Source organism: Bubalus bubalis, chromosome X, assembly GCF_019923935.1.
Source record: "Bubalus bubalis isolate 160015118507 breed Murrah chromosome X, NDDB_SH_1, whole genome shotgun sequence".
In the NCBI taxonomy this organism is placed as follows: domain Eukaryota; kingdom Metazoa; phylum Chordata; class Mammalia; order Artiodactyla; family Bovidae; genus Bubalus; species Bubalus bubalis.
The window spans coordinates 106,055,121-106,067,181 of NC_059181.1; the positions used below are offsets into that span (position 1 = coordinate 106,055,121).

Consider the following 12,061-nt stretch of genomic DNA (forward strand, 5'->3'; position numbering starts at 1 on the left):
TTTAAACATGGGCAAAGGACTTAAGTAGACATTTCTCCAAAGAAGATAAACAAATGGCCACTAAACCTGAGAAGATGCTCAGCATCACTAATCATTAAAAAATGCAAATCAAAACCACTGTGAGACATTACTTCACACACTTTAGGATGGCCATTATCAAAAACACAGCAAAGAACAGATGTGTGGTGAGGATGTGAAGAAGTTGAAAGCCTTCTGCTGTGTTGGTGGGAATGTAAAATGGTGTAGTCAGTATGGAAAAGAATACAGAAGGTCCTCAAAAAAAACAAAAACAAAGCAAGAACTGCCATATGACCAGCAATGTCACTTGTGTATATCCAACAGCACTGAAAACAGAATCTCAAAGAGATATTTGCACACCCACATTCATTACAGCATTATTTAAAATAGCCAAGACTATGGCTCAGATCATGAGTTCCTTATTGCAAAATTCAGACTTAAATTGAAGAAAGTAGGAAAAACCACTAAGCCATTCAGGTATAACCTAAATCAAATCCCTTATGATTATGCAGTGGAACTGAAAAATAGATTTAAAGGATTAGACGTGGTAGAGTGCCTGAAGAACTATGGACAGAGGTTTGTAACACTGTAGAGAAGGCAGTGATCAAAACCATCCCAAAGAAAAAGAAACACAACAAGGCAAAATGGTTGTCTGAGGAGGCCTTACAAATAGCTGAGAAAAGAAGAGAGGCAAAAGGAAAAGGAGAAAAGGAAATATATACCATCTAAATGCAGAGTTCCAAAGACTAGCAAGGAGAGATAAGAACGCCATCCTCAGTGATCACTGCAAAGAAATCGAGGAAAACAATAAAATGGGAAAGACTAGAGATCTCTTCAAGAAAATTAGAGATTCCATGGGAACATTTCATGCAAAGATGGGCACAATAAGGGACAGAAACGGCAAGGACCTAATAGAAGCAGAAGAGATTAAGAAGAGGTGGCAAGAATACACAGAAGAAATGTGCAAAAAAGATCTTAATGACCCAGATAACCATGATGGTGTGATCACTCACCTAGAGCCAGACATGCTGGAATGTGAAGACAGTGGGCCTTAGGAAGGTGATGGAATTCCAGCTGAGCTATTTCAAATTCTAAAAGATGATGCTGTTAAAGTGCTGCAGTCAATATGCCAGCAAATTTGGAACACTCAGTAGTGGCCAGAGGACTGGAAAAGGTTACTTTTCATTCCAATCCCAAAGAAGGGCAATGCCAAAGAATGTTCAAACAACCACACAATTGCACTCATTTCAGATGCTAGCAAGGTCATGCTCAAAATCCTTCAAGCTAGGCTTGAATAGCATGTGAACTGAGAACTTCCAGATGTTCAAGCTGGATTTAGAAAAGGCAGAGGAACCAGAGATCAAGTTTCCAACATCCATTGGATCATAGAAAAAGCAAGGGAATTCCAGAAAAGCATCTACTCTGGTTCATTGACTACGTGAAAGCCTTTGACTGTCTGGATCACAACAAACTGTAGAAAATTCTTAGAGAGATGGGAATACCAAACCACCTTGCTCATTTCCTGAGAAACCTGTATGCAGGTCAAGAAGCAACAGTTAGAACCAGACATGGAACAGACTGGTTCCAAATTGGGAAAGGAGTACATCATGGCTGCATATTGTCACCCTACTTATTTAATTTATATGCAGAGTACATTATGTGAAATGCTAGGCTGGATGAAGCACAAGCTGGAATCAAGATTGCCAGGAGGAATATCAATAACCTCAGATATGCAGATAACACCACTCTAATGGCAGAAAGTGAAGAGGAACTAAATAGCCTCAAGATGAAGGTAAAAGAGGAGAGTGAAAAATCTAGCTTAAAACTCAACATTTCAGAAAACTAAAATCACGGCATCCAGTGCCATACTTCATGGCAAATTGTTGGAGAAAAAATGGAAACACTGAGATAGACTTTATTTTCTTGGGCTCCAAAATCACTGCAGATGGTGACTGCAGCCATTAAATTAAAAGATGCTTATTCCTTGGAAGAAAAGCAATGACAAACCTAGACAGCATATTAAAAAGCAGAGACATCAATATGCTGATAGAGGTCCATATAGTCAAAGGTATGTTTTTTCCAGTAGTCATGTATGGATGTGAGAGTTGGACCATAAAGAAGTCTGAGCACTGACAAATTGCTGCTTTTGAACTGTGTTGTTGGAGAAGACTCTTGAGAGTCCCTTGAATAGCAAGGAGATCAAACCAGTGAATCCTAAAGGAAATCAATCCTGAATATTCATTGGAAGGACTGAAGTTTAAGCGCTGATACTTTGGCCACCTGATGCGAAGAGCCAACTCATTTGAAAAGACCCTGATGCTGGGAAGGATTGAGGGCAGGAGGAGATGATGGTGACAGAGGATGAATGGTTGGATGGCATTATCGACTCGATGGACATGAGTTTGAGGAAGCTCTGGGAGACAGTGAAGGACAGGCAAGCCTGGCATGCTGCAGTCCAGGGGGTTGCAAAGAATTGGGCATGACTGGATGACTGAACAACTAAAAAGATGTGGAAACAACCTATATATACGTCATTTTGTGGAGAGATATTTTGAATGACATTTTTAAAAACTTCCATGTACAGATGTTCATTGATAGCATATAGAAACTGATCTGTGTCTATGTTAATCTTGTACTTTATGACCCTGCTAAACTCATATAGATAGTCATGTTGTGTGCAATAGAAGAAACACATACAGGATTTGTATGTTGAATAAAACTCATGAATAAAATCAAAGATATAAATAAATAGATTTACTATGTTCATGGGTTAGAAGAGTCAGAGCAGCAAACATATCAATTCTCTCCAAAGCTATAGATTTAATAGCAATCAAATTCCAGCAGAAAAAAATATAATTGTGGTTTACTACTGCAAAGTGTTTTGGGTATTTCTTTTATATGCAAAGGTCTTATGAGCCAATAAAACTTTCAAAGTAAAAAAAAAATTTTTTTTTTGAGATCAGACCTGCTATTCTAAAATTTTATGAAAGGGCAAAACAACCTTAATAGCCAAAAAGATCTGGTGAAACGTGTATAAATTTGGAGGAATCACATTCCCAGATACTGAGCTGCTATTAAGCTATAATAATCAAGACAGGTGGTATTGGTGAAAGGATCAGAAATCCAAAGAGCAGAAGAGAGATTATTGAAAGATACCCTCTTTTATAAAGATGCTAATTGACCCCATTCATGAGGGCTCCAACCTCATGGCCTAATCACCTCTCAAATGCACAGATATTGGAGGCCACATGAAGACAGAGACAGAGATAGGAGTTAGGCTGCTAGAAGCCAAGAATCTCTTCAAGCCACAAGAATGTGCCTGTGGCCAGGAAGGGTTTCCCATCTAGAGCTTTCAGATGTGGGGCCGTAATAGGTTTTTGGGGGCGAGGTGATGGGGGAGTATTAAGGGTTTTCTACATATAAGATTAACGCTTCTGCAAACAGAGAGAGTTTGACTTCATTTTTTCCAGTTTGGATACCTTTATTTGTTCTACCTGCAGAATTGCTCTGGCTCAGAGATCTAATGTTATTTTGAAGAGAAGTGGTAAGGGGGCCAGACATATTCTGCTGGGTGGTAAAGAGAGAGAAGGGAGCTAGATCTTATGTTGAGGTACCACCCTGGGCCAATGAAGTCACAGAGTACCAGGGACCCTCAACTTTGGATGCTCCATTGAACCCACTGTTAGGTGGAGATTAGGTGTATTTGGGGTGAGAAGTATTTAGAGGTAGATTGGTTGGCCTTGGAGTAACAAGCCTACTCTAGCATGAAAATGGAAATATTTGTATATTATGTACCTATTTCCTTCCAGGGGAGAAAATGGGAAATCAGGTGAACACTGAATTAGAACAAGTGATTATTTATATAAGTAATCCCTTCCATGTAACAAAGCTGATGGAGCCATTGAAGAGTCTCTAGTTCCTCTTCCCCCAGGCTTTGTGATCAGTGTTCCACCTCATTGGCAACTTTCTGAAAACAGTATTAATAAGCTATTTCCCTTGTCTGGGAAATGAGTATAAGGACTTTATTTTCTATGAGAATACTGGCTCTGCAAATGTACTTCCAAATTGCTCCCCACATGAGCTCAGTTTGAACCATATCCCCTTTGGAGTTACTAAATGAGTTATAGGAATGTTTAATGTTTGAAGCATACCATGTCCAAAAATTTCTTTTAAAACTATAGAAAACTTCAGATTATGACAACTCAGCATTAAAAACTTACCAACTTCTTGGTATATATCCAAAGGAAGTGAAATCAGAGTCTCAAAATAATATCTGGGGTCCCATGTTCATCGCAGAATTATTTACAGTAGTCAAGGAATGAAAACAACCTAAATGTATGTCAGTGGACAAATGGATAAAGAAAATGTGGTATATGCCTGCATATGTGTATATACATACCATTTTCAACAACATGGATGAACTTCGACTACATTATGCTGAGTGAAATAAGTCTGAGAAAGACAAATACTGCAATGCATGCCCTCACTTGCTAGGCTGGATGAAATACAAGATGAAATCAAGATTGCCGTGAGAAATATCAACAAGATGCCTGTGTGCTAGTCGTGTTCAACTCTTTGCAACCCTTTGGACTGTAGCCAGTCAGGCTCCTCTGTCCATTGACTTTTCCAGGCAAGAATACTGGAGTGGGTTGCCATTTCCTTCTCCAGGGGATCTTCCTGACCCAGAGATCGAACCTGTGTCTCCTACATTGCAGACGGATTCTTAACCTGCTGAGCCATTGGGGAAGCCCATCAACAAGATGATACAACTCTAATGGCAAAAAATGAAGAGGAACTAAAGAGCTTCTTGGCAAGGGAGAAAGAGGATAGTGGAAAAGCTGGCTTAAAACTCAACTTTCCAAAAACGAAGATCATGGCATCCAGTCCCATCACTTCATGACAAATAGAAAGGATAAAAGTAGAAGCAGTGACAGATTTTGTTTTTTGGGCTCCAAAATTACTGCAGATGGTGACTGCAGCCATGAAATTAAAAGACCTCTTGCTCCTTGGAAGGAAAGCTATGACAAACCTAGACAGCATATTAAAAAGCAGACATCACTTTGCTGACAAAGATCCGTATAGTCAAAGCTATAGTTTTTCCATTAGTCATTTACAGATGTGAGAGTTGGGCCATAAAGAAGGCTGAGCACCAGAGAATAGATACTTTCAAATTGTGGTACTGGAAAAGCCTCTTGAGAGTCCCTTGGACAGCAAGGAGATGAAACCAGTCAATCCTAAGGACAGTGAACTCTGAATATTCCCTGGAAGGACTGATGCTGAAGCTGAAGCTCCAATACTTTGGCCACCTGATGTGAAGAGCCAACTCATTGGAAAAGACCCTGATGCTGGGAAAGATTGAAGGTGGGAGGAGAAGGGGACGACAGAGGATGAAATGGTTGGATAGCATCACCACCAACTCAATGGACATGAGTTTGAGCAAACTCAGGGAGATAGTGAAGGACAGGGAAACCTGGTGTGCTACAGTCCATGGAGTCACAAAGAGCTGGACACAACTGAGCAAAGAACAATAAAAACAATGCTCTTACATGTGGAATCTAAACCCATCAAGCTACTAGACACAGAGAGGAGAATGGTGATGGCAGGGGTGGTAGAGGGGAAAATGAGGAAGTGTTGGTCTAAGGGTATGAGTTCGGGAGATCTAATGTCAACATGGTGAGTATCTACTTGAAATTTGTTAAGGGACATCTTAAATGTTAAATCAGCACAAAAATGGTAATTATGTGAGCTGATAGATATGTTGATGCACTTGAGTGTGTTGATCGTTTCACAATGTGTGTGTGTGTGTGTATATATATATATATCATGTCAATTTGTATACCTTAAGAAGTGTAGGTATATAAGACAAATAAGAATTATATATATATATATATATATGTATGTATATGTATATATATAAAATTTGGTGGCTCATACCGTAAAGTGCTGCCCGCAATGTGGGGGACCCAGGTTCGATCCCTGGGTTGGGAAGATCCCCTCAAGAAGGAAATGGCAACCCACCCCAGTACTCTTGCCTAGAAAATTCCATGGATGGAGGAGCCTGGTGGGCTACAGTCCATGGAGTCGCAAAGAGTCAGACACGACTGAGTGAGTTCGTGTTTTTTCTTTCTTTCTTTTCTTATATAGTTTGTCAATTTATTTGCCAACTATACCTCAATAAGTTCAGTTCTGTTCAGTCGCTCAGTCATGTCTGACTCTTTGCGACCGCATGGACTGCAGCTCACCAGGCCTCCCTGTCCATCACCAACTCCTGGAGTTTACTCAAACTCATGTCCATCGAGTTGCTGATGCCATCCAACCATCTCAGCCTCTGTCATCCCCTTCTCCTCCCGCCTTCAATCTTTCCCAGCATCAGGGTCTTTTCCAGTGAGTCAACTCTTTGCATCAGTTCAGTTCAGTTCAGTCCCTCAGTCGTGTATGACTGTTTGCGACCCCATGGACTGCAGCATGCCAGGCCCATCACCGATTCCCGGAATTTACTCAAACTCATGTCCATTGAGTTGGTGATGCCATCCAACCAACTCATCCTCTGTCATCCCCTTCTCCTGCCTTCAAGATACCTCAATAAAGCTGGAAACAAAAATTGACATGACCCGACCTGGTTGTCTTCCAGGTATGAAAGAATTGAAATCCCAATTCATATTGTACCTCATGTAACCATTGGGAAAGTATGCCTTGAGTCAGCAGTTGAGCTGCCCAAGATCCTGTGCCAAGAGGAACAAGATGCGTATAGGAGGATCCACAGGTAGAGACCCTCGCTGCTCATCTTTCTACTTCTCAGGGCCTGGTCCCCATTCCCTCCCGTCCTGTCATCTTTGGCAGCTCAACCTGCGAGCCCCCTTTGCTTTTTTGCTCTCTTATGAAAAAGCTTTACAGTAGTTTGCAGTCATCAGGTTTCTCACCCTGTATGATAACAGTCTCTTTACCACTTGTTTCTCTCCTGGTGCACTTTGCATCCTCCTGGGGCAAAGATAATTTTTTAGTTGCTAAAAAAAATTAACATCTAAGTTAACCCCATGTACTATGTGACGCCTTCAGTCAGAGACAGCAATTTCCAGATTATTTCTTTGAATTATTTCAGTGTTCGAAATGAAAGTACATCCCCCCATCATGAAAAATTTAACAAGAATGGAAAGTTAAATGATCCATATTTATCTGTTCTGGCAGCAGACTGGTGCCAGCTAGATTAGATGAACTGATGCTCTGCTACTAATCTATTTTATCCTATCCCTTTAGCCTTACACATCTGGACTCAGTAACCAAGATCCATAATGGCTCAGGTAAGACTTTTTTCCCCTAAAGTATAAACAGTAAAATACTCACATGACCGAAGCAAATTTAGCTGAAGTGACTGAATTGGTGAGTACAAATTACCCTGGAGTTTTCTTTCCCAAGAGCTTTTCCTTTTCTAAGCCTGCCCCCACAACTTTTCTGTTGAACCCTGCGGACAACTGAATACTATACATGCCACCCAAAGGAAGACTGGAATGTTTGCAGCAGCAGTATTTGCAATAGCCAGAAAGTGGAAACACCCAGCCGTCTGTCAGTAGGTGAATGGATCAACAAAGCGTGATCCATCCATACAACAAAGTATTGCTCAGAAATGAAGAGAACAAACTACTGATATGTGATGGAGAAGGAAATGGCAAACCACTCCAGTATTCTTGCCTGGAGAATCCCATGGACAGAGGAGCCTGGCAGACTACAGTCCATGGGGTCACAAGAGTTGGATATGACTTAGCGACTAAATCATCAAATCATCACATGGACAACCTTGATGAATCTCAAAACCGTTATGCCAAGTAAAGTGTCATGTAAACTGTTACATACTTTATAGTTCCATTTATATGAAATTCAAGAATAGGCAAGAGTAATGGGGCTTCCCTGGTGGCTCAGAAGGTAAAGAATCCACCTGCAACACGGGAGACTGGGGTTTGATCTCCAGGTTGGGAAGATCCCCTGGAGGAGGGAATGGCTACCCACTCGTTATTCTGGCCTGGAGAATCCCCATGGACAGAGGAGCCTGGTGGGCTACAGTCCAAGGGATTGCAAAGAGTCAGACACGACTGAGTAACTAAGCACAGAACAATCTATGGTGACAGCATAGATTATGGATTAGTGTGGGGAAGTCTTGAAAGTTGGGGAAAGAGACCCTTTTGGAGGTCTTAGCCCTTTCGCTATGAGAGTGAAAAGCTGGTTATGTTTCTGCTGTCTGCATAGGCAGGCTTCCCTCTGGATTATGGGTTCAGGGATGTTCAGGGTAGCCTCCGAATAGGTATCTTCCTTGCTCAGTTATCCTGCTATCCCCTGGCTGCCCATCCAAAGCTGTCTGCCAGTTCTACTACTATACTTTTTCTATGTTCTCCTTCCCCTTCTTCCTGTACTCCGTGGTGTGGGGCTGCTGATGGTGGAATGTTGTCCTTGTGTTTTGTTTCTGTTGAAGTATTTACCAAGAATCTGTGCAGTCAGATGTCAGCGGTCAGTGGACCTCTACTACAGTGGTTGGAGGACAGACTGGAGCAAAACCAACAGCATGTGCAGGAGCTGCAACAAGAAAAGGAAGAGCTTCTGCAAGAACTTTCTTCTCTAGAATAAAGCAGGAGACAGAACAGGGTAAAATGCTTTTCTTCCAATTTGTGTTAAACATGGTCTGCAATTTCACATATAGGATGTGTAGGAGTATGAGGGAGCAGCTCTTTTTATACCCCAATGGGTGTGTCTTATGCCTGCAATAAACAAACACAAGACATCTTCCAGAAAGTTTCATTTAGGGCTTAATAAACCCTCCTACCTGGAACTGGCCTACACAGAGCAAATGCAGGGTGATTTAAGTAGAATATGAAAGGTTTTTAAAGACTGTGGAAGGTACATTGGCAAGGACATTCTATAATAAAATGTCTGGGGAGTATATCTCAAATGTTCATTTCCCCCTGGAATGAGCTAAAGGAAGAAGAGTATTTCATGTTTGATTTTGTAGTTAGGATGCTTATATTGGACAAGTACATAAGTACATGAGGGTCAGTGGAAAGAAGTGACTCTACCTATACTTTTTGCCCCCACTGACAGGCATATATCTCGTGTCTTCCTTCCTGATCTCTAAAATAGGTATTCTGAGATACCTAGGAAAGGTTGAATCTATGTGGGTGCTCTTTATAACCAAAAACATAAGTTCTGACATATATGACTTTGAAGCAAATTCCTATTGAGCAGATCCTAGACCCTAAGAACTAGTATAATATAAATGTGTTTTTCCAGAAACATTTAGGACTTAGGATGTAACAGAAATCACACTTTAAAAAGTTCTGTTGCATCCTTCTTACCATGTGTAACCACAAATGATAAGTGTATCTTCAGAAAAGAGCCAAGCCTACCTCATACTAGAAATTACAGTGGGAATTGAAGGAGTTAGATGACAAAGAAAGTCCTAATCCCAACAGCAGTGACAAAGGGTTGGTTTTTGTTTTTTCTTCCTGTTTCTCCCTAAATTATTGCTTTTCACATTTCAAAGTATAGTCCAGAACTACCTGTACCATAATCATTTGGATGTCAGACTTCATCTCTTCATCTCAGAACCAGAAAAGGTCATGAACTTTCTTAGGACATATGTAGTCTAAATGTTGTGTTTTCCCTCATTTCCCACAGCCAGAGTTCTTCTCTATTCTTTTCTTTCCCTGTAGGAAGGATGAAGATATCCAGGAATAAAATTAATTAGGCTAAATCCATTTTGAAGAAGAAAAATTGGGGGGACTCACGTTACCTGACTTCAAGATTTACTATAAAGCTGTAGTGATCAAGACAGCCCATCCGATTTTGACAAAGGTACAGAAGCAATTCAACGGAGGAAGGATAGTCTTTTCAACAAACCATGTTGGTGCAGTTGGCAAAGAAAAGAAACTTTGACCTAAACTGTATACAATATACAAATTTGAAAACGTATCATGATGTTAGGTATAAGATGTAAAACTGTAAAACCTTTAGGGAAAAAAAATCATAGAAAAATCTTTAGGATCTTGGGCTAGACAATGAGCTCTTGGCCTTCACCCCAAAAGCACAGTCCTAAAAGGAAAAAGTTGATACACTGGACTTTTTCAAAAGGAAAAACTTCTGCTCTGCAAACAATTTAAGAGGAAGATGTTATTGACAGAAATCACTTGCAAACCATTTATCGTGATGAATCCAGAATATATTGTATAAAGTCAAGAGGAAAAAATAATAGTTAGAAAATGAGCAGAAGGCATGAATAGACATAGCACTGAAGAGGGAATGTTGATGGCAAGCAAGCATAGGAGAAAATGCTGAATCTTATTAGTAATCGGGATGCAAATTAAAACCATAAGGAATTATGACTATGTACTTATCAGAATGGCTAAAGAAAATAATAATGAAAATGGGGACTTCCTGGCAGTTCAGTGGTTGAGACTCTGCCTTTCAGTGCCAGGGGCATGGGTTTGATCCCTAGTTGGGGAACTAAGATCCCACATGCCTCAGGGTGTGGCCAAAATTTTTTTAAAATAGTGAAAATAGAAGATGCTGTTAAGTATACAAATTGGAGATCTCTTACCTTGCTGAATGGAATGTAAAATGGTAAGCCACTCTGAAAAAAAAGAGTTTGGAAACTTCTAATAAACTTAAACATGAAAGTAAAAGCGTTAGCTGCTCAGTCATATCTGACTCTTAGGACCCCATGGACTGTAGCCTGCCAGGCTCCTCTGTTCATAGGGATTCTCCAGGCAGGAATACTGCAGTGGGTTGCCATTCCCTTCTCCAGGGGATTTTCCTGACCCAGGGATCGAAAGTTAGACATACATGTACTTTATTACCCAGCAACTGTTTTTCTGGACATCTATCCCAAAGAAATGAAAGCCTATTTTGGCACAAAAACTTCTATATAGATGTTATTAGCACTTTCATTTGTAATAGCCCCAAATGAAACAACCCAGATGTCCTGCAGTTGTGTGTGCAGTTAAACCAACCATGCACACCATGGGATACTACTCTGCAATGTAAAGAAACAGAATATTGATATACACAACTTGGATGGACCTCAAGTGTATTATGATGAATGAAAAAAGTCTCAACAGGTCACCTGCTGTATGACTGCATTTGTATAACATTCTAAATTCTTGAAATGAAAAAATGATAGAAATGAAGAACAGATTAATGGTTGCCAGGGATAGGGACTAGACTGGGTATGAGATATGCGTGATTATAAAGGGTAACAACACAAGCAGTTCCTTTGTGCTGATGGAACAGTTCTATTTCTTGATTGTGGTGCTGATTACATGAATATATATCTGTGCTAAAACTATATAGAGCTACACAAAAAAACCCCCACAAATGAGTGCATGTAAAATCTGGTGAAACCAAATAAGGTCTATAGTCTAGTCAGCAGTATTGTACCATTGTCAATATGTTGGTTTTGAAGTTGGACTATAATGATGTGTAAGATCTTACCACTGGGGGAAACTCAGACTCCCTGTACTATTTTTGCACCTTCCTGTTAATCTGTAATTATTACAAAATAAAGAGTTGTAAGTTTTAAATAAGGAACTAGGAGGTATGGTATGTACTTCGTGAAACAAGAGTAATAAAAAGAAAATTTGAGGGGAATAGGATGATTTGACTATTTTTACAGGCCAGCCTTCAGCATGTGTCCCTTCTGAGCTATTTACACTGATGCAGTTATGACCATTTGAAATTCTTTTTCTAACCTGATAATCTGGGTTGTAATTTGTAAAACAGGAATGTGGGGAGAGGAGGTGGGTACTCAGAAATGTCAAAGTAGATGCCATGCCTGAGGAAGCAGGGCTGGGATGAGGGCCTTGTTTGGGGCCAAATTATGTAGCAAATAAGTAAATATAGTGATGGAAATGGAAGCCAGGTTTGTCAAGTGTCAGTATTAATGTGAAAGTTTTTTCCAAGGAAAAATATATATATATACACAGATATAGGGCTGTATGCAGATATAGATGCATGTATTTCCTGGCTCTGTCCATTCAGATTAGAAGAAATGATACCCCAGTAG

At 40.2% G+C, this 12,061-nt stretch overlaps 1 protein-coding gene across 3 annotated transcripts in view; it reads left to right on the forward strand.

Moving 5' to 3' along the window:
- BRCC3 (BRCA1/BRCA2-containing complex subunit 3) overlaps positions 1 to 11,586 on the forward strand; it is a 76,124-nt gene extending 64,538 nt beyond the window's left edge. For all 3 annotated transcript variants that reach the window (XM_006080914.4, XM_025277142.3, XM_025277141.3), the window contains 4 exons: positions 6,650 to 6,781; positions 7,273 to 7,316; positions 8,480 to 8,649; positions 9,714 to 11,586. In XM_006080914.4, coding sequence (XP_006080976.2) covers positions 6,650 to 6,781; positions 7,273 to 7,316; positions 8,480 to 8,631 — 328 coding nt within the window. In that variant the 3' untranslated portion in view covers positions 8,632 to 8,649; positions 9,714 to 11,586. The remainder of the gene's footprint in view (positions 1 to 6,649; positions 6,782 to 7,272; positions 7,317 to 8,479; positions 8,650 to 9,713) is intronic.
- Positions 11,587 to 12,061: the final 475 nt, after the last annotated feature.